We start from the raw sequence: 23,284 nt of genomic DNA on the forward strand, positions 1-23,284 counted from the left end.
TTTGATATCTACAGATACTGCTCAGACGTTTTCTACGGTAGCCCAGGATAGACAAACTAAAACTAAGAGTAGCATGTAAAATAAAAAAGAATTTCCCCGTTGAGGGATTAATAAAGTATTTCTTCTTCTTCTTCTTCAATAACCTCGATTATGTAGAACAACTTATCTCTGCTTGTGTTTTGCATGTTTCATGTGTTTGATTTGAAGAAATGTTTCAGGTTTGCAGCTAAAATTCAGTTTTATTAGCTGAATTAAGTATTTTCAAGAAATATCTGGAGCCACAACAAAGGAAACTAACACTGTGATTCTATGGAACAAAACAGAGAGAGATGCAGATGAATAAATAAATACAAAGAACCGCGGCTATTAATCAAATCCTGCTGTACAATCGTCCCGGCCTGCAGGATTTATCTGTTTGGTACAGTAAAGCCTTTCCGGTATTCAAACACAAGTCTACGTTATTTAAATGTTTTATAAAGGCTCAGTTTAAACACGGCCGTGGATCCAGATACAATGCTCACATGTTAGAGGGAAATAATAATAATATGAAGAGTCTGTCATCAGTGATGGATCTTAACACTTTATCATCGACTTAATGAGTGACTCGTTGATTAATGATTGATGTCATCAGCTATAAGATAAAATGTAGCAATTTTATATAAGTTTACATGCATGCTAGTTACTTTGTGACCTGAGCAGGTATAATAATTCACCAGCTTAGCACTCACAAGTCAACCAAAAAAGTATAGGATAAATTTAAATGCCAACCTCATGGTGGCGCTAGAGGAAAAATCATTGGATTACTAAAGTCATATAGGACTCATCCTTTTTGGACAACACTCCATCCAAATAGACATTTCAGCCTGAAGTGGTGGACAGACAGACAGACAGACAGACAGAGCAGTTGGCGTTAATGAAAGCTGAAAATTCGAGGTCACTGAAAGCACTTTTTTTATTTTTTTATAGACCTGTATCCGAGGTGTGTCACCATCTCCACTAACGTCAGAAAAAGCAATAAACATTTACCTCCAGGGGGAAAAAGAGCAGACACAACAAATGCAATATATTTAATGAGCGCGGTTACCGTGAAGGCCGACGCTCACTGAAGTGATCACGAGGCGAGCTGCCTCGCAGTACATGGCGCTCAAGGCGGCCACAGTTTGGAGAAGCAAAGACGCAGAGCTGTAAGGAGAATATTTCCAGAGCTTTAGCTTTTCATGAGAAAAGCCACAGATGGGCTGCAGAAAAACACGAGCATGCACCGTCTTTGAGATCTTTAGAAATGTAAAGATTTCAGCTGATCTGCATTGTAACACAAAGCCAAAGTCCACCTGACAGCAAGGTAAAGCAGTGGAACTAAATATAGTGAGCATGGCTAAAATACATTCTTCTGTTGACCCTGTCCACCGCAGTGCATCGCTCTGCCTCTTTTTTACTGGGATCCCTGTCTGCTTCTCCAAACCAGGACTGAGCTGCTGTCTGCACTGAGCATGCATCAGTACCTCACACAACCCCGCTGCAGAATAGCCAAACTGTCCCTTTAAGAAGGTGGAAAATCACATTTAATTGCACCCTTTATTTAACCTTGTGCTGCAGGAGCTTTGACATTAATGAGACAGCGTTTCATTCAGTCTCGAGCAGTGTTGGTAGGAAATGTCACCAGGCCCGACCTTGTCAGACTGTTGTTGTGACTCTTACCTAAAGTGACTCAGGGAGCTTATTGAAAACATGAGACCTACATGTAAGAGTGCCTCCACATGTAGGTCATGATCACGACAGCTTCTCAAGACTCACCCACTCAGTTCAGGTCCACCGATGACGCTCGGGCCTTTCAGTTACTGTACACGGTGACATAGAGAGAGGGGGAGCGGGGCTTTAATCCCTCCAGAGGAAGGAAAAGAAAAAGAGGAACGAGGGAGAGGCGACAGAGGAGGAGAATGGGAGAGGGGGTCTCAGTGGAACAACGCATGCCATGTGGGCTGCAGGTAATATATGACTTCCTGTTGTAATCGCTCTAACGAAGCACGTTGCTGGTTGGTAGCCAAGTGAACGCTTTCGCTTCTACAGTACGGTGTGGCCCCGAGAGCCTCGGCAAATGAGCCCAGAGATCCAGGAGATAGAGTGGACAGTGTGTGATTGGGATGGAGGAGGAGGAGGAGAGGGAGGAGGAGGAGGAGGAGGGCAGGATGAAGCCGGATGAGGGATATTTTGGGTAGAGGAGCAGAGAGCAGGAGAGGGATAGCAGAAGAGAGGCTTAGGAGGAGCTGTGTGTGATAAATGCCTCATTTCTGCACCGCCAATGAGAGGAGCACGGACAAAATGGATGTTCCCGTGTCCCTGTCCTTTATTTCATCCAGTCTGAGGCCACATGCAGCCATCCATCAGCGTGTTTACTGCAGCCTGTGAGCAGGTCGATAGGAGACTTTTCTATTTAGCAGGAAATTAGTGTGGATATATGTTGCCAGTGTTGCTTTGCTCTGTGTTGTCTGTGCTCCAAACAGCCACATGGCAACTTTATCAGATTTTTGGTCGCTGGATAATTATGTCCTCAAGTCTGAATGTAGGTGGACGGTGTTTGAGCTTCCAGAGGATTTTTGTGGAAATGTGGTCACTACATACAACAATGTAAAAGCTTTTACATTAAAGCACCTCGCAGGGTCATTTCAACCCCCTCGCCTCACCCTGTCCTTCGTAGCATGACGGAGAAACTACTGTGGCTGCGAAACGCAACATTTGATATAAAAAGCTCGTTCTGAGGTTACCAAATGACTCAGATATACACTAATGAAAACAGAGTTATGAATATTACATTACATTTCTTCCATATTCTGTAAATAGAGCCTCATAAATCTGACACACTGGCCCTTTAATGTGCATTTTATCGTCTCCAAATAGAAACAGAAACCCTGCAGCCGCTTGTTAAGCAGGCGCTGTGCTGATGAAGACTTGGTAATCGAAACACTTCAGCAGCATTCAGCTGAATAAAAGTTTTTCTAAGTCGTCGTTGCGCCCGAGGGCCTCGTATCTAAATGAGAAAACAGGTTGTTTATTAGTGCTTTCCAAAGTGACTCATGCGACAGCTCCAGACATGTGAAAATAGTTTAAGCTGCATCAACTGATTATTATTTCTGGCCGCGTTTCAGACAGTGGAACAAGCTGTAACTCCCATAATAATGGTAAATAATTGCTTACTTAAACAGTCAGCAGTTACTGAAATGTTCTCGCCCTCTTTTAGCTCTGATTTTGGTCTCTACCAGCTGTGGGAGAAATATCTGCTTCTTTAGCCGGCAAAGCTGCTAACTGTCTGCTGGTTGGTGCATGTGCAGTGAGTCTGCAGTGTTTTTTAGCTGGAAACAGTAAAAACAGTAAAAGCAGCCGCCTGCTGCAGGTGAAAATGATGCTATCAGAACCAAAACAGTAAAGTTGCGGTCTGGACGGATGAACAGTGAACTGAAACTGGCTACAAAGCTCTGTGCAGAGCGGAGCTGCAGATTCGGGTGATATTTCTGCGTAGGTTTATCACTACGAATTGTTTTCCATTGTTCCACACTGTCAGTAGAAAAGAGACTTTTTCAGCAGCGCCTCTTTCTGTTGTTTTTATAGCAACAGTTTAAACTGTTTTCAGCTGGTGTGAGACACACAGCGAGCACAGATATGATATCAGAACCACACCGTTTACCCGGCAACATGTCAGGACCTTGATATCTTCCCAGTGTACACAGCAGTCTGTGGGTGACAGCCACAGTCCGTCTGTGCATTGATCAAACAAGCATTTAAAACATTTTTGCATTTTCTGTCTTGTCCTCTGCGTATTGTGTTTTGGCAGCATGTGCACAGACGTGCGTTTGTGATGTAGGAGTGCTTTTGGATCATCCTGTAAGAGCAGCGAGGAGAAAGAGCCGTAGATTGGCTGAGGCTTTACCCCCCTCTCTCTTAAAACACAAGGAAAATAGCAACGTGGAGGAAGGGAACTGATGAAAATAGCTCAGTAGGCAATCGCTGACTCACAAGGCGATGCTGGGTGTCAGGAAGGCATCCATTCCAGTATGCATCAAATCAACTCGCTGTTGTGTAACTCCCTCAGTGCCCGTAAATCAAACTGCTCTCACTTTGCCTTGCTACATCGAGTATGACTTTTGCACACATGTCCCCTCTGTGGCTGCACAGAAAAAAAAGACGAAGAAGGGGGAGGTGACATCACGGGTGCCATTTATCACTTCTGACAGCATTACCCAGAGTCTTAGGGGCAGGGGAGGCAGGCCAAGGCTGGTTGGCTGTGATGTGGCACGGTCAGCTAACTACCCGGCTCATTCATCATGCCACTCAAGCAGCGTAGGCTGTCAGGGCTCATGTTTTTTTAAGTACTGTGAAACGGAACGAGAGCACGAGCCAGATTCATATGTAAATGTAGAGTCTGATTAACATATCAGCTGCCGTACATGCGCTGGGAAATTCATAGACCTGTAGGGCAACTCTCACCAGAAATGATGTGTGACCATTGCACAGGAGAGATGGTTCAGCCTGAGGGGGGAATCATCCAGAGAAAATTTATATATTTACATGCATGCAGATATCTTGATTACGATCGAGGTTGTCGTGTGTCCTGGCACGTGTAAATATCCTGCTCGAGTTATGAAGTCTAACTGATAACGAAGCAGAGGACATTAGAACTATATTGTTGTCCTCTTCTTCCATTACTGCTAATTAGATGAAAAACTAAAGCCAGCAAAGTGGTAAACACAGCAGTTTGTTCAGGTTGAGGTAAGTCTCTCGGGACAGAAACGACAGATTTGCTGGATGCTGAGAAATCAAAGACACCGGCCTACACCTCTGCAGACGATCAGCTCAGGTGCAGCACCTGGGCTCCCTGAAGAATGAGCCAAAGATGCTGCAAGACTTGTTCATTTTCATTTTTCATCGTGTCAAAAAAAACAACATTTAGTTTAAGGCGACTACAATCAACATTTTAGAACAGAAGTACAGATATGAAAAGGGTCGCTCGTAACGACGACCCTTCTTCTCGGCTTTATAGCGAGTTCGTTCAGCCGCCTCAACTCTTCTGTTTAGTCTCACTCTCGCAGTGTCGTCTCTGGACTCTAAGAACTCACTGTGCACTTTCCAAGGCGCAGAAGAAGATGCAAGATGGTCAGACGGAGGCGATGAAAAGGCTGCAAGCTGATACATCTCAGCCCTCGAGAGACACAAAATCTGAGTGTACACTGAAAGCTAAGTGGCATGAAAAGAAAGAAGAAAAAAACATCTGTATGGAGAGGTGCAGGGGTTTAAAAATATTCAGGAACCGCAGTGCAGTCTGTGTTTCTTCAACAATTCCAAGTGTGCAGATCTTAGCTATAATCAGCCTCTTAACTGATCTCAAACATACCGAACGCTGAACTTCTTTATATTGTGATCCACGAAGAGAACCTTCAACATTTGGAGCTCATTGTTTCTTCAGCATCTACCCATCTGAACCAAACTTTACAGTCATGAACCCAGGATATAACTGGACCTGCATGTGCTGAGTCATCTTTAAATTTTAAGTGTCCTCCTCCTGTCTCGGTGTACCCACTTTGCTTTTGAATATTTCACAGTGAGTGCTCCAGCAGTGCGCCCGCTCTCAGCTCAGCACTGCTTTGTTCTGTGTTGTTTGTTGCGGGTAGCTGCCTGCTTGATGTACTGACACTCGACCCCTGCTGCTAAAAATATGATTTTGTTTTTGATTGAATGGCAACAATCTGTCGACTTCATAATTAATCAGCAAACTGTCTGTGTCCGTCCTTAGGTTGAGGCTCTGAGTGATGCAGTCTCTGTTCGGCGGAGGGGAGCTGGGGTTGCTGGGAGGAGGCGGCGACGCAGGAGGTCTGAAGGAGGATGGCTGCGGCAGCGTGGCGTGGCACTCCTCCACCCTGCCCGCCGACGATGTCTACTCAGCCTCCCACTTTGCCCTTATCACCGCCTATCAGGACATCAAGACGAGGCTGGCCTGCCTGGAGCGAGAGAACTCCAGTATCAAGAGGAAGCTCAAGATCTATGAGATCAAGGTGAAAGGTTTTCGCTTCAAAGCCCCATCACAAAGTCAAACAGTTTGCAGACTGATTCTAAATGTTGTTTGTGTCCTTGTCGGCGTCAGACTGAATGTCTCCAGGATCGATAAAGATGGTCAGACGGGAGGCTGGTGCGTTTTTTGATTTATTGGTTTTAAAAAGTGGAGTGAGTGATCCGCTCACCGTGAGCATTTTCCATTTTTATTAAGGCGGTGAGATTACAGTACACAAAGATAAAAGGAAAGAAAGCTTTGCTGGGCTTTGATCATGGACCAGCGGGGGAATAAATATGAGTCTGAAAGTGAGGAATCATCCTATTGTATCAGAAGGATACTGAAGTTTGAACTCGTGTTAACACAGAGAAACCAACACAGCAAACACAGGGGCTGGAAAAAGGGTTCTGCAATGAGCTCAGGTTGAAACTGAATAAAAGAAGATAATGTAGCTGACTAAACAGTTTGAAGTAACCACGGGTCCCATTTACACCTAAATTACACATTGTATCTAGATATTGAGGAGAGGCTCCTGTTAGGATCTCAGTCCAGCCTCAGCAACGTACAAAAAAAGGGAGACAGTCGGTGTGCAATGTGACAAGGACATCGAATCAAGGTTCAGTTGTAAAGGGGGGATAGATGTTGGTAGTGTTGCAGAGGAGGTCCTCTCTGAAGAGCTGGAGGTCTTCAGGAGGTTTGTGAAGGTAGAGAGGGACGCCCCTGATCTGGTAGGAACTGGTAGGACGTTTCACCAACGGGGAACAACAGACGGGAAAAGTTTGGACTGTCCTGAGCGTATAGGTGTTAGAGCCAGGAGGAGGTAACATGTGTCTGTATGAGGATGTTCAAGAACCGGAGACTACTTTGTAGTCAGCGTTAGAGATTTGAGTTTAATGCAGGAGGCCCGTCAGGAGGGAGTTACAGTAATCTAGTTGTCAGATGACCACAGAGTTACAAAACTACACCCCCTGTGGCTTTGGAGGAATAATGCACAAACACAAATAGAATCTGTGGCTCCAACATTAATAAATGAATCGATCAATCGTAGCAGATTGATTCAAACAAAATGATGGTTGGATGGTCAAACCTCCTTCCTTCACAATTTTACAACAATGGAAGGAGCAGGCAGGCAGTGATTGGCCAGGTGTATCATGTGATTTTTATTTTTCATGTATTTAAAACATTACGAACGCCTTTGAGGAGACACTGTTTGAAAGCGTGATGTAACATATGAAATATGGTGAGTGTTTCTCATAAAGATTGTGGCCATGTAGTCCAAATGTTACGGATTTATTCAAAGCTGATTTGGGCATCGTATAAATCATCTTAACTTAATTAGATGAGTCCAAACTCATGTATGACTCATCGTGGACCTACATTGTGCAAATACACAGTCCCTTCATTGATTTCATCTTAGGTTTAAACCTGCTGACACCGACAACACCGGATCGATTAAATACATATTAGGATTATTGATGACATCGATCGGGAGTCTGCAGGGAGAGAGCTACTGTACGTGAAGAATGGTCGTGTCAGAGGTCACAGAGGTCACGAGGGCTCGTCCAGTGAGGTCACGAGAGTTCAGAAATAGAAAACACTTCTTAGATATTTCTTTTTTACTGCAAGTCTGATTTTCACTCCTAAAATTTATTCCAGATCCAAAATAACGGAGCTTAAAAGTTTAAAGCGTGAAGTCGGCGACGCTGTGAATGTTTCGACACAGCCAGGCCTGTTTGCTCGGCGGTGGAGATCAGACTCCTGTTCGGTCGGATGAGGGAGCAGATGAAACAGAAATCCACCTCCTAGCAGTCGCTGGGACAAATATATGCAAAGAGGGGGGGAAGGTAGGGCGAATGAGCGTAAAGGAATGGCGTGGGAGGACTGAAGGTGAGGAAAAGGAGAAGAAATAAGAAGAGAGAGGGAGTTAAACATGAGGAAGGGTTCAGGAAAAGGAAAAGAAACGAGGCAGTTAACGGAGATAATTATGGAAAGAGCAAAGGAGAGATAAACAGTTGAACAAAGATAGATTAAAGACAGAAATCCACTCCTGGATATTCTTATATTACCATCAGCCTGTGGTGTAATGAAGTTTAGTTTCGCTTCAGGTGCATGAGAACTTTCAACGAGCCGCAGACGTATCAATAGCTAAGCACTTGTTTTCTCGATGACAGAAACGTATCAAAGAGGACGCTGTGCTCGAAATGCTGAGCAAGACAATTCCAAGAAGATGCAAGCTGTTGCAGCTTTATGGTTTTACCAGTGATACAGTCGGTGGGGAAACTGAATCCACTGTGATGTTGGAGTTCTGTGCAAACAGTAGCTCCAGAAAGCTTTGATACTGGGAGAAAGTGGATTACTTTAAATGTATTTTTGAGACATTTGTTGCATTTAAAAAGATATTTTCTCCAGTCAAGTGTGAGCGGGTTTGGGAAATGTTGATGGAAAGGCAGTTTAACTCTCCTCTCCTGTCGTATGTGCAGAAATCCTGCAGCTGTTACTGTAGGCTTGCAGGCTTGCCTCATCGATGTTGACTCGATCGCAAGCGGCGGTTTGTTCAGGGTCCGTTCCCTGAGAGACAGGTGTTGATTTTTGGAGGGGAGCAGGTGCAGATGTTGGCTGTTCGAGTGCCTCTGTAAATACAGCTTTTTTTAAACGTGGATAATCAATCGGGCCGATGCGGACATCAGAATATTGACTCACCGAATGTCCAGATCCTCACGTGGGAAGCCCTTTTTATCCAACTGGTTTATTTTCTATCATTTTCAGCCTTTGTGTTGGGGAGTTCAGAGCGTTGCTGCAGGCTTCCTCTAAATACAAGATGCTGTAATGATGCAGGGAGCGCTTCCTGCTGCTTTGAACACGGGTTGAAGTCAGGTTGTTCTCCAGTTCCTGATGCTCGGCGGTGTGCGAGTTCTTGGGGTCCCCTGAGGTTTTTTTTGCCCATGTTGTGAACATTTACTGTTAAACTGAGCACACAGAGAGAGAGAGAGGTGTTCTGCTTAATGGAAAAAGGTTGTTTGCTCCTCAAATAGACGTTGCATCAGCGGCGATGACTTCACACGGTAAATGAAAAGCCCTCCCTGCTCATGGTAGGCACTCTAAATGTAAATGTGTTAAAGCACACTCACTTATATAAGTGTCTGTCTTGTAGTCTTGCAGTTCAGCTTTGTAACTAGACCATAAACACATATTCTACAGAATTATAGTTACATAGTCATATCTGCATAATTGTAGCTGCATATAACGAAGCTATTCATGCATATTTTGTTCATGCAATGCTGTTGTGTGATACAGAACTAGTTTCTTCTGGAAATACTGCAGGCATGCAGTTCCTCTAATGTCCACTTGAGGCTGGCTCCAGAAGTGAGTCAGTCTCCATAAGTCCCCATGTCCAAATGTCCAACTTCACAGCAGAAATAAACATGTTTACAGCCTGGTACAAAAAACAGTTTTGGTCTCTGTAGCTAATTTCCCCGTTCATGACAACTGTACTGAGGGTGAATTTATATACAACTCACCTGTTCACATTATATTAAGGCTTAAAGTTAATAATTAACAGCATGATTGACAGGTGTGTGCTGTCACAGGTGGCTTGTTTGAGCAACCAGACGTCGTTCAGCTCCACCTCTGCTCCACGTCTTTGTCCGTTTTTAGATCAGCCGGGAGGTGGTTCGATAACGAGCTTAATGACGGGTCTTCAGAAACCCATCACGGGTCAAACAAAAGCATTATTTACTCATGTTTGTGTGCCCAGAACTTTTATTAAGGATGAAACTGTATATTTGTGAGCTGCGTCAAGAGAGGCTCTAACACTTTGTTGGTTTTGGTCTTTTCATGTTGACAATAACAAAAAGACACAATATCACCAGTCTTATCTTTCAAGTCAGTGAAAGGAAGTATGAGCTGAGTGCATCCAACGTTATTAAATAATGTTCTCCATATTTTATATTTTTAAAAATCTGCCACAGTTTAAATGTTTCCCCTGATCAGCGTAATTCTGTATTATGAAATATATAAATATGAAATATGAACAGTGACTGATGGACGGACGGACAAACAGCAGCTGAGTCATCGACCCTCTGCAGATTTCATTATGTGGGATGAAATAAGAAAAATAAGATTAAAGCAACTTTCGGTGCCAATTCATATATTTCTTTTTTTTTGGAGAACAGAAAAATCTAGTTCATGCAAAAACAAAAAAACAAAAATAAAACATGACTTTAGTTAAAGCACCCTGATCCTCTGAGTGATATCTGGGCCAAACAAAAGTTGCAGTTGATGAATCTTTAATGATCCCAGTGTGAAATCATTAAGAAGACAGCAGGAGGGAGAGGTATACACAGACAAACAAACACAAACTTATAAATAATCTTGTTCTCTGCACACACACACTTTTAACCGCGTGCTTGTTATTACACGTCTAATAATATGTCTCTCTAATGGCCTTTACCTCTTTTCTCTGCAGTTCCCTATGATCAGCGAGTTTGGGGAGAACACTAACTCCTACTGCTCCTTTGAGAGCAAGGAGACGGCGCTGCTGCACTCGGAAAATGGAAACCTGCAGCAGAGAGTCAACGTCCTGACCCACGAGGTAAGAGGAGAGACGAGGACGAGAGGCGGGCAGACGGAGGGGGGATGGGGAACGTGGCGAATCCACTTTATTATATATTCACTGGATACAAAAACCTTATCACACCAGAAGGTTTTGAGTTCTGCAGAAATCCCTCCCTGCTTTCGAATTAATTGAATTAAAAGTGAATAAAGGCCAACCCTGGTGGACATACGCGCAAGGACGTCCAGAACTAATTAAGCACTAAAGCTGCCGTCCAAGCAAAATTACTGAGATTGGGTGTTTTTAAGAAACCGTCCAAGAAGCACTGTGACATGGGATTTCCACGCTGGTGTTCTATTTCTGAGACGCTGTATAATTAGGACCAAAACCTGCTCAGGATTTTTGCTGAATGCACGTTAAGAAAGAAAAAATAAGTATGTTTTCAGCCCATGGGATAACATACATAAGACAAACATTTACAGATGTATGCACGCGACACACAGGGAGTATTCTGAGCAGGACTAAGAATCACTTTTCTCCTGCAAATGGACTGGATGGAAAGAGGAGGGAGGCAGCCATGACGTGCCCATCGCTTGTAACTCCACCGTTTCCATGACGGTGTGAACAAGAGCGTGGGGAAACTGGAATGAGAAACGAGTGACACAGGAAGGCAGCGACGAAAAGGAGCCGGAGAGCAAGAAAAGAGGAAGGAAATGGTTTATGGGAGCAGGAGAAGCGATTAGCACGGGACGCACAAGGTCACACCGCTCTGACACCGGGCGTTCAGAGTGATGAAATGTGCCACGGCTCACTGAGCATGCTCTGCTGGGACAGAACCACACACACACACACACACACACACACACACACCACACACACCTTATCCTCTTCCTTTTGTTAAAGTGGTGGCTCCACCGTTATCGAGGCGAGGTAGAAAAAGGTGAAATATCTCCTGTCAGGGACGGCACACAGGAATTTAAAGGTCACGGAGCAGAAAACTGAGCATAGATATTACAGCACATTATATAATATATACCAGTGGAGCGTGTTCGGCTTTATTATTTGATCTCGAGGCCGTGTTTTGCAGACTGTCCCTGTGTCGGAATCTGTATTTAAGACCTTCCATGTATCAGTTTATGTTTTTATTCTGCATATTCATAAATCACGCAGTGAGTTTGGTAAAGCGGGTGTTGTTTTGTAAATCTTAATCGCTCAAATTGATTTTTAATCTTTGAGGTCTTCTGATCAAAACTGACCTGTAGGAAATCAACCTGAACCCAGTGTGTTTATTCATTTCTTTCTTAATAAACAAAGACCAGAAAAAGAAAGAAGAATGAACCTGACCTGATCTGAAACCGAAATACTGGAACAGATTTAGTGAATAAATCGTACGTGATGCACAACATGTCAAACACTCCTGAAGATGACGGCAAGATGGGCCGATTTTTCGCCCCTACATAGATCAAACTTTAGGATAAACTGATAATAAATAACATGACTTAAAACGTCGAGCTGACATAGCATTGGGTGAAAACAGCAGAACATATCAACACCGCCAGGTTTCCAGGTTCGACATTTCAATCTTGTTATCTTGTTGCGTTTCCTCTTCCTCAACAATTGTTTCATCGCACACAACTGTTGAGGATTAGCACCACCTGCTGGTTCTCCATCCAGATAAATCCTAATTTTTTACAAAATTTCGGCAAATGCATTAATTCACATTTTGTTTTGCACATTTTCTGGGGGACAAAACGTATAAATGGAAAAATAGAGATGGCAGCTGAACTGATGAAAATGATTCTTTCTTTAAATTGTCGAGTTTTCGCGACCGTCCACATCTGTCGTCTCCTCTCTGATGTATTTAAATATTCAGACTGACAGAGGACGTTGAAAACGTGTTTTATACCACTGTAAGACTAATTAAACTAAAAATATGCTGAGGCATACATACATATGTTTATATAAAACAACAGATCAGTGCCACATCCAGACCCGGGTGTGAATTTAAAAGGCGATAATGAGAACATTTTTAGAATTGAGGTATTTCTTTTCAAACCTCGTTTCACTTCACAGAAATGCAGCTCTGGATTAATCCTGCGTGCCGTCCTCAGTCACGTTGCTGTCGACAAGCCGTCCTCACCTTGGTGCAGGTTTTTCTACGAGCATATGTTACCATAGACACACCGAGCAGGCCTCAGCTCGCAGCAGTGATAAACCTCTTTGTCCTTCCCCGGCTCTTTGTTTATCTCTGCTGCTCCCACTCGCGTTCTCTGCATTGTCTCAAAGTGAACGAGTCTGATTTCTCCATTAAAAGTTTCTTCATTCCACTCAATTTGTACGTCACTGACCTCAAACCGTGTGATTATTACATCATTTTTTTAAAACGAAGAAGAGTTGAAAACATGATTTATCCATTTGTGGAGATGGGGCAGACTCTGCTGTGTGTGCTGAGGCGTCTGGATTTCAGTGTCCTAAATCTGCTGGTTGGTTACGTAAGAGTTTTTTAAGAGACACATTTGATGACTCTTACAATGGAAGTTTCTTTTCTCTCTCTCTTTCTTTGTGAGGAAGTTTGAAAACTGACAAAGAACGAGAAAAAAGTATGTCAAGCCCTTTTTCTTTCTTCCTTCCTTTCTTAATTTTTCCTCGTCTCACTTTTCAGCTGCAGAAGAGGAAGGAGAGAGAGGAGCAGCTGGAGGACGTGATCCAGGCCTACGAGAAGATTCACATGGAGAAGAGCAACCTCCAGAGGGATCTCGACAAGATGGTCAGAGACATTATTCAGTTCGTTGCACTGTGCGTTCGTTCTCTTACAGCAGCTTTACGCAGCAGCCATATGGCTCATTAATGAATTCTTACAGGTTCACACACGGCTGACGAGGAGGGGGCGATTATATAAAACCTGAAACATCATGCGATAGACATCAACACCGAATACAATATATGAAAATATACTACATTAGTCAACAGGAGAGCGCATAGAAAAACTTAAATGTGTGTACGAGATTGGACAGACGTTTTAAGGCTCATCTTGGCTCAGCTGTTGAGTGTTTACGGGGTCAAATTACACAATCATGATGCAAACCTAAGCAAGTAGACAAAGAGAAGGTGAGGAGGCAACTTTTTCCAAGCTTTGTCTGAAGGGAGAGCCACAGCGACGTTTGTGTTTCTGCCTTTCCTCAGTTTCCCCGTGCACGAAGCCAGACAGAGAGTTAAAAGCAGTCAGAGAAATCAAGTGCGTATCTTCCAAAGTGGAAGCGTTTTTAGTGTGAGACTCCCTCTCTCTGTGACAGTCCCTCCACCGCTGCTCAGCAGAGAAACGTTGAGTATAATGTGCACTAAAAAGGCTTCAACTTGGTTTGTCTGACTCAAACTGCTGAAGCCTCATATTAACTTGGGCTGAACTTTAAAATGCCTTTTTTTATTAAAAACAGAACGAGGACTGTGGATGTTGTCCCTCATCACTAACAGTAAAATCACTTTAGTGACGGGAAAAAAATGTGAACCTATCCTTTAAAGTCACGGAGAAACCTCGAACTATCTGCTCTCCATCTGATCAGGGACAGTTCTTAATCCAAAGAATTATATTCACAGATGAAATATGAGTTTTAGTTCTTAATATGGGTCAAGCTGCAGAACTGATGGATCTCACTTTTCCCACAATACAACTCAATAGAATATTTAATCAGATGGTAATTCTTTCAACTTCCACACTCGAACAAAGTTTCCTCTGGAACCACAGAAGACTGAGCGTCCTCATGACGAGCACACCGAGCTTCATGTTGAAGAAAATCCTCTTTAATGCTCATTTCAACATATGAGTGATATATTCAGCTGTCCATGGCGTGTATTTATCATCTAGATGTCAGTTTATGCCATGTTTACATTATCTTCTTTCATATTAATAAAAAAACATTCAGCAGCTGACATCGTGCTCCGTCCACAGGGAAGTCAAACGTCAGCGTCAGCTCCCGGACAAAAGAAGGGCTAACCCAGCTGAGTGTACTCGTCATGAGGAGAACTACTCGGTCTGTGAGAGCAGAGCTGTGATGTCTGCTGTGGCTCTGGAGGAAGCCTCAAGTGGACGTTTGAGGAAGTTTTTGGCACTTTCACTTCACAGCCACGGTTCAAGGTTGCCGATTGGTTCTAATGAAAGATGCAATCAAGTTGCATGATAGGAAATGTAGGAATCAGTGTTTTTGATTTTTGAAATCCGACATTTAAGGATGGCTAATTTTCTTGGATAACTTACATTCATCTGTGCAACATTTAAACTTCCCATTACTTCACTTCACTGTTTGTTTTTAAAGCTTGTATTGGCTCAGCCGCCAGAACACTGAGATCCCCGAGTCAGCTGCTACTGGTCGCCCCTAAAATAAAACTAAAAACCAAAGGTGACCGAGCCTTTGTGGCGGCTCACTTGAGGTTTTTAAATCCTCCCTAAAAACACTTTCTCCCTGGATTTTAACCAAGTTTAAGTATCTTAGCATTTATCTTAACCATTTGTAATTATGGCATTATTAATCTGTACAGCACTTCAACCTCAGTTGTTTTTAAATGTGCTTTATAAATAAAATTTGAGTTGATCAGTACTCAGGGAAACAGAGACACTTGATAAAATGCATTGGATCACTTTGACTGTGCACTTTAATACGACACTGTTCATTTCTTCATTACTTCTTATCCTGAGTGCGCAGCCTCTCAGAGTCATTCAGTGACAGACACAACACAGACACTTGATAGTTTTTTGACTGCAAGTTTCTGTCATTTAAAAAAATACAAGTATCTTTGTTTTTCAGCTTTATCCTCTAACTCTTTTTATTAATGGATGTGAAACTGTGAGAATCTCATTTTCCAAACACATTTCTGTAACTGGTTACAAATGAGAGTGGATGCAGATCAGGTACAGAGGCTTCCAACTGAACAGATTGGCTGGCTGGTCTTCTCAGGATCCCCTCTGTGATAATAAACCATCTCATATGAGACTGAAGTCCATTGAGCAGCTCTTGCTGAGCGGCATCAGCAGTTTTATGCTGGTCAAAGTCATTAAGGGATGAGATGCGCCAAAAGATGTTGGACCCTGCCGTGACTGACGGTATCAACGTCACCTGACGCTGTGGCTGGGCCGAGCTGACCTTTGACCTTTCAGCAGTGCACACAATCACTAATCTGCATAATCACCCACACAACGCTCGATTTCCAGCTCCAGCACTCTGCCCTCTTTAACAGTCAACATGTCGATATAAATAGAAGCACAGATGAACTCTCACATACATGTAGATCTGTCCGAATCATGGCACCAGCGCATCAGATGATGAACGTCTGCTGCAGACCGCTTTGTGTGTGTTTGTCAGAGATGTGAGGATGGTTTAATATCCCTCATGATCTGTTCTGTAACATGCCAAACACTCCCGAAGATGACGGCAAGATGGGCCGATTTTTCGCCCCCTACATAGATCAAACTTTAGGATAAACTGATAATAAAATACCAATCCCTGGATGCAGTTATCAGTACTGCCAGGACGTAAATGTCAGTTAGTCATTCTGATATTTAGCAGCCTTGGACAAGCTGTTATTTAGCAGGTTAGGAAGAAGAAGCCTGCCAAAGAATGTACTGTGAATAACTTTTGGGAAATATTTGATATCCTGTGTGCTATAAGTTCTTTAAAAAACTGTGTGTGGTTGCAGACGAGCCTGGTGGAGAAGCACGTGGAGCGTATCCTGGGCCTGGAGTCGGCTCTGAGGCAGAGGGACAACTCCCTGCAGAAACTCAACATGCAGCTGCACAGCAAAGACATGCAGTACCTACAGCTGCACGCCGGCCCGGACGCACACAGTGAGTGACTGTCAGAGCTCACACAGGATGTACGTCTGTCTATAGAGACTGTGGAAAAATGACATTAAGCTATGATCGACTGAAGCGTGGATCATTTATAGACGTTATAGATATAGTTTTCCATCAATAATAACAAGTTGGTGACTGCCTGGAAAGGTTGGAAACACATTTTTAAAAACTAAAACTGCACATCTGAAAGTGTAAAATGCTAAAACTTCCAATGCAAAGAGGATACTTTAACACGAGGATTAAAAGAAACAACCAATAATTAGATTTACCTGTCGATCTCAACCTGACTAATCAGATCCCAATAAATCAGCCATTCGGCTGATTTATTGGGATCTGATTAGTCAGGTTGAGATCCCAATAAATCAGCTGATTTATTTGGACCAAGACCAACTTTTTGTAGGTGGAAACAAACAAATCTTCAAAATGCAGCTCACAGTTCAGTTTCAAAGTATTTCATCTTTGCCCAAAGTCACTTTTGGCACACGGTAATCATGGCATTAAATCATGACACGTCCTTAATTTATGCCTCTGTATAATATATGTATGATGTAAATGTATCATACAGATTTCAGAGGGTTGTTTGGGTCAGGAGGTTTGATCGTTTGAGAAAGAGAATTTTTTTTTTTTGCCTACGCACAAGTCATCTGTTAATCACTGCTCATCTTTAAAATCAAATCCAACAATCTGTCCATAAAGCATTTTAATTGAGGTCGGGTTAATCCGCGGCCTGTTGGAGAGAACCAGCTTGGACATTTTGTTCCAGCTACACAGTCACAGAAAAATGACCTCCGATCAAAACGAGATCGCGACTGATTGAAATTCAAACCGTTCTGGGCTTGGAAACGTTTAGAGTGAACCGCCTGCTGCTGTAAATTCAGGGAGGATTTCTCCGTATTATTCAGCCTGTCGCCGCCATCTGTACTTCTGAGTGATCTCCATTGTGATTAGTCTGCATTACCAAATGTTAGAAAACCTGTGAGATGATTTGACTTATTACAATGCAAATGAATTCCTCCATGGGAACTTTTCAAAAAGTTTTGCCCTCGGAACAAGGCGAGCCACTGCACCGCGAGTGAGAAGAAAAAAACGTCAATAAATGTTAAGAATTGCTCCGGATTTCAGATTAAATATGATAAATAAAGCCTCAGCGAGTCAGCAGATTGCCTCATTTTTTTACATTTGCTGTCCACTCCTGCTGTAGAAGAGATTCTGTTAAACTTAAACTCTGCCCTCTTCTAGTCGTGGGTGGCTGATGGAAGAAATGTGTCACCGCCTGCTCGACAGATGCCTCTGCTGTTGGTGTACCTTGATACAGAGGAAGTAAAGTTTTGCGTAGGCATCAGTCTCTCATATTTATTATGAAAATGGGCGTTTGAGCCTTTTTGTTTCTTTAATCTGTGTGTACGTTTGCGTGAGTCAGAGTTTGCAAGCTGGTATTTGTTGATTAGTAAGTGTGTGTGTGTACGAATGAGGAAGATGTGCAGCTGCGTTGAAGAAGAGGCAGATAAAAGATGCTGCTGCTGCTGTTGGAGAGTCTTCAGGCTCAAGGTCTGAGTCTGTGTGAGCGGAGCTGAATCACTAACATGCCCACACAGATCACATCACCCAGGTACAAACTGAAAGCTGCTGCCCTTGGAAGAAGTCAGCTCTTTTGCTCTTAAATACTCATCTATTGTACAACAGCTGTGAACAGAAGCGCGGCGCATTAGTCATGAGGAAGAAAAACAATGCGGCGTTTGTCTCTTGGGTTTTACATCTACGTTTTCTTTTCTCCTCCCAGTGCTGGACTGCCCAGCCTTGACCCTTCAGAGCTCCCGCAGCCTCGACACCCTGTCCGACCTGAAGCTGCAGCGGCTGGAGGCGGAGCTGGAGGGCGCCCGGCACGAGGCCCAGGGGGCATGCCAGCGGGAAGAGGAGCTGAAGGGGGAGTGCGAGAGGCTGAAGGAGGAGATGAGGATGCTGCAGAACAGCCAGAGGGACAGGGTTCGTTTGTTTTAGTCCACTTTACGGTGCGGAGTTTAGAGGAATTTAATGTTCAATGCAACATTTTCACTCATGCCAACCAAATAAAGGTTCAGGTGAAGCTGCAACTGGCTGTAGTTGAAAAACATAGAAAGAATTACAGGCATCTGCACCGCAGTAGCATCTTATTTGCAATATTGCCAAGACCTAACACCTATAACCACAAGGTGACACTGATGAAACAAACAAGACCTAAGCTGTTTGCTGCCTTTTAACGTCACTAAAACATGGACAAAGCACAGGAATTCTTCTGCTTGCTGCCAAACATTTGGGTTTATTGGACGACTCCGCCTTCACACATAAACACACAAACACAGGCCTTGAATAATTCTTATCAATGACTAAGATGCATACCTTTATTTCCCCCCTGACGACGTTCCCTTCGAACACGTTGCTGTCAGATTTTGTCCAGTATTCCACCAGCACCTGCATGCTGATCTAATTTCACGCTCTACTTTGGCAGGAAATGACTTCTCCGTGCAAGCAGTGCGACGTGGAGTGGATAAAGAAGGTGGGAGACGAGCAGTAAGTGACCACGGCCTGAGATAAAACGATGATGGGTGATGGAAGGAAAGCAGCAGCAAAACGTAGAGATGTTAGAGACGGAGAAAAGAAAGAGCAAGAGGAGAAATGTTTCTTTATTTTCCTGCTGTGATGTGCTCAGGCCGACCTCCAGGGGCCTCGTTAGAAACCAGAACCTCTCTCCATCGCTGGATAACTGGGTTTAAACGCAGCATTAATAAAAGGAGTGTTATAGTTTGTGCACAAAAGCTTCATTTACTATATACTCTGCTATATGTAACACCACTGTTTCTATATTATGACACTTGTTCAGGGAGGTTTGAGCACAAGGGGGCAGTGTAGGCACAGCGTAGGACACCTTCCTGTCCGTTTCCTCATGTCTGTGTGTTAGTTGCACATCTCTGTGAGGCATTAATCCAGTCTAAATCTAAATATTCTTTATTTTATTCCTCCATACTTCAAAACTAACACAAAAACACTGAGTGTTGACGCTGCTGTGTTTCCCCTCGCCTCGCTGTCACTCAGAGCCAGTGACGGAAATGTGTTTACCTTGTGCTGAGAGGAAAGAAAGCAGCTGAATTTCGTGTCAAAAGTATAAAAAAAAAAAAAGAAAAAAGTCAAAACCACAGCATGTTGGCCAGCTCACGCCCACACAATGAAACCCCAGAAGTGTTTCGATGGGGAACAAACTGAAAGTAAACGGTGTGGCAGTGAAGAGCATGTGGTGGAAGCCTACTGTTTTTTTCCAGACATTGGTCACCTTTTGGTTTTACTCAACAATATCACCTACTCCCACTGAAAGCCTACGATGCATAAACTCTGTTTCCTCGTGCTTTTTCTTGTAATTGGGCCCATTTAGAGTAAACTGCACAGATTGATATGGAAGAATGTGTAAGTGTTGTGGAGCATATTAAAAACAACATGTTCACCATGATAATCAGCAGCGCTTCATGATCCGGAGGAGAGACTTCTGGGGAAATTGGTGTCATTTATAAAGAAAAACAGTGTGTAAGTTTAGAATATGTATTTCAGAATATAGCAATAATATGAATAACTATGTTTTCATTAGTGTATAATCATATAAAAATAAGAATTATGTTTTTATATCGTTCTACAGTATCCCAAAACCGCCAAACTGATGCTGCCTCAGCTCGGATACTTCAGATAGTACACTTCTGTGTAGTACTCTGTGTACACTGTGTACTTCCCGGCATAGGGTGCCAATTTCAGCAGGGTAGTCTCAATTCCAGTGCAGCCGTTGTGCACTTACTGGAAATGACGATCGCAGCGTTTTACCCCTTTTTTCTTTACTGGGAATTGGAACTGGAACTGAGGATTGACACCAAAGTTCACTGCCAGAATATAAATATAAAACATATGTAGAACTTATACTTTGTATATTGAGGTATTCACTATAACCGCTTTAACTTCAGAAGCTTCTTCGGGTGACATTTTCACAATACTGGGGGTCCCTCCTTTTCCGCTACGTAACAATAGTAGGAAGTGTCCACCGTTATGAGGGTTCTCCTAGTACCCTGTATTTGATCATATCTGACAGTGTGGATGCATGTATGTACTTAAAATAGCAAGTAAGCATGGAAGTACGTGAATTTAAACAGCGTGATTTCATGGCCACCATAGTTTTTTGCTTTATGGTCGCAATGCAGAAACTAACTAAACGCAGGTTCTTTAAAGTTGAGGCTTTTTGTTTTCACTGTGACTCTTTAAAGCTCACCTGTCATGATGATTTTTGTGATTGTCTTTTCCTCTAGTGTTTTGTTCAGAGAGCAGTTTGTGGCCAATCATACAGTCACGTCTTTCGTGATTTCATACATTTGTGGAATTTCGTTTACCTCACTCAAAACTAATAATACGTGAATGAGCCCCCCCCCCTTTAACTCCGGCTTAACCACAAGCCACATTTCTTAAAGCTGGCAGTCACCTTGTCTTCACTTTTCAGCTCACAGAGCGACTGACTGACTAACCCCTCCTCAGCTTTCAGAAAGAGAGAGCTGTTTCCAATAAATCACGACGTGATGATCTTAAGCTGAAGTGGAATTCCCTTTTCTCGTTGGAAATTCAAAAAAAATAACCAAAAGTAGTAATGACAAAATTGAATTGAGCCTGGCTTTTTTTTTTTAAATATGATAATTAGTCAGATTTAGAGTTATCAGGTAGAAAAGCTGAACACGTTGAAGGCTTGGTGTGAGATCCGTTTGACACCTCTCTGTGCTTGGCTAAAATCTCTCCATTCGTATAATAAGAGTGTGAAAGGCCCCGCACCGTTTAACACTCATCCCTCCATGAGAAACACAGCAAACACCAAAATTTGTTCATTTCTTTTAAAGAACCACGAATACATCCTCTTCAAGAAAGCACAACCACACCGTAATGTGTGTTTTTAAAACGCCACATCTTGCTGATCTCAGTGTGTTCGAGTGTTAGTTCCCCCTCCAGAGAGACCACGTTGTTAACATGAGTGACTGAACTCGCTGCAGTGAGGCCTCTGTCTTTGAAATGTCTGATCAGAGGTCAGATTTTCAGCCCACACTCATCACTCCATCTCCCCCCACACACACACACACAGACACACGCCTTTGTACTTGATCGATAGAGTAGCACGAATCTTTCATCAATGCTGCATCTGTATTATCACACCCCCTCCTACACACACACATACTGTACAGTGTGTACAGTATGTGTGTGCTGCTACACGCATACAAGCAGAAGAAAAAGGAAACAAAGAGGAGCAAATGTGCAAAGTATTTTTAGACGCACAGAGACAAAAACAAACTGGTTTCACAGAAGAAGAAGAAGAAAAAGAAAAAGACATTGACTGAGACTCCCTGCACTCGTGTGCAGGTGTTCACACATCTGCTCTTACTACAAGGTACCATGAGTGAGCGAGGTGTTACAGCGTGACCCGGGTCTCTGACACAGATTATCAAAACACACCGTACACGTGCGAGCAAAGGAAGAGATGCATGAGTGAAAACTGTCAAGAAAGTCAGAATTTAGAGAGAAAGGAGAGAGAGCGGTTACTGAGAGAGAGGAGAGAGAAATGTCATGAAATGGGCTCATCAGCGATATCAATATTATACCACATGTTCCTCCCACCATGCCAGTAAGTAACCTAATGATCATTATTTCCCTTCTGATTCACTAAATATGTTTTACCGAAATATAGAGAGACAGCTGACCATGAATCATTTCAGTGTCCCCACCAACTCGTACCACAAAGATGGATGTTGTTCTAAGGTGGGGGTTTAAAAGGGTGGGTTTGATACCCCACTCTGTCTGAGTCATAACACATGGGTGGAAAACTAGGTGGGCCAGCTGCAAAACCCAACTAACCAGTGGAAGTTCTGACTCGTTTTCAGGTTCCTTGAAATGGGGACACTTATTTTATTTCACCTTATTTCAGGGTGCAGCACTTTATCCTGTGTGATAACATGTCAGGAAGCAACGCAGCACCCGGGGGGTGTCACTGCATGGCCTTAAAATGTAAAGAGAAATACATATATACATTTAAAAAAAAAAGTGGGAAGACTCAATTAAGTTAGTGCGTGCTCGGGCACATATTTATCATCAGACAGTGTGTTTTATCTGCTGTGTAGGCAGGATACACCAGTGTTTCTTCATTGTGTTTTTGCGTTGCTTGGTGCTGGCGTTGCCGTGGAAGTTCACGTATAGAAGAAATCCCCAGGATGTGGGGCTGCTGTTTGTTTTTCTGCCACAATGTCTACGAAGGAATGAGCTGAGTCACATTCTAATAAATTAAAGGATTGCTCTATCAGATCTGAGACTGGCAGCAATCTGGCACTCATGCAACAAAACTTCCTCTTTTATTCTGTATGCTTCCCTTCATCAAACAGTGCCACCGTCGACTTATCTGTACTCACATCTGCACATGTGAGGTGTGAAGTTTTTGCTGTGCTTTATTTGTCCATGCACAAAATGCTTTACTGTGATGCATTAAAGATGCATAAAAAGGGCACGGTGCAAGTAAAAAGAAGGAGGAAATGAAAACACTAAGAACAGAGACACAAATACGGGAATATGAATGGTTCATGACGCCTGTTTAAGGCAACGCAGAATATTAAAAAGGTGGCGAGAGTTGGCGCGTGTTTAATATTATCTGCAGGTTTACAAGAACATACCCACACTGGCAGGATAACGCGATTCTCTAAAGAGATTTCAAGTTAGATTTGGAGGTTTCACGTCTCCCCCATCTTGCAGTTAACAGTCTAATCTACCTCAGCCTCGGTGCTGGTATGAGTAGATTTCATGTCAAGACTGAGGAGTT

The 23,284-nt window shown here is 43.1% G+C and overlaps 1 protein-coding gene across 1 annotated transcript in view; it reads left to right on the forward strand.

The window, feature by feature from the left end:
• tbkbp1 (TBK1 binding protein 1) overlaps positions 1-23,284 on the forward strand; it is a 52,217-nt gene that overhangs the window by 21,512 nt on the left and 7,421 nt on the right. The window contains exons 2-7 of the mRNA XM_019254204.2: positions 5,783-6,041; positions 10,503-10,628; positions 13,252-13,356; positions 16,278-16,425; positions 18,215-18,417; positions 18,920-18,981. Of these exons, the coding sequence (XP_019109749.1) occupies positions 5,799-6,041; positions 10,503-10,628; positions 13,252-13,356; positions 16,278-16,425; positions 18,215-18,417; positions 18,920-18,981 (887 nt within the window). The 5' untranslated portion in view covers positions 5,783-5,798. The remainder of the gene's footprint in view (positions 1-5,782; positions 6,042-10,502; positions 10,629-13,251; positions 13,357-16,277; positions 16,426-18,214; positions 18,418-18,919; positions 18,982-23,284) is intronic.

The sequence above is a fragment of the Larimichthys crocea genome, chromosome XVI (assembly GCF_000972845.2).
Source record: "Larimichthys crocea isolate SSNF chromosome XVI, L_crocea_2.0, whole genome shotgun sequence".
NCBI lineage: Eukaryota > Metazoa > Chordata > Actinopteri > Sciaenidae > Larimichthys > Larimichthys crocea.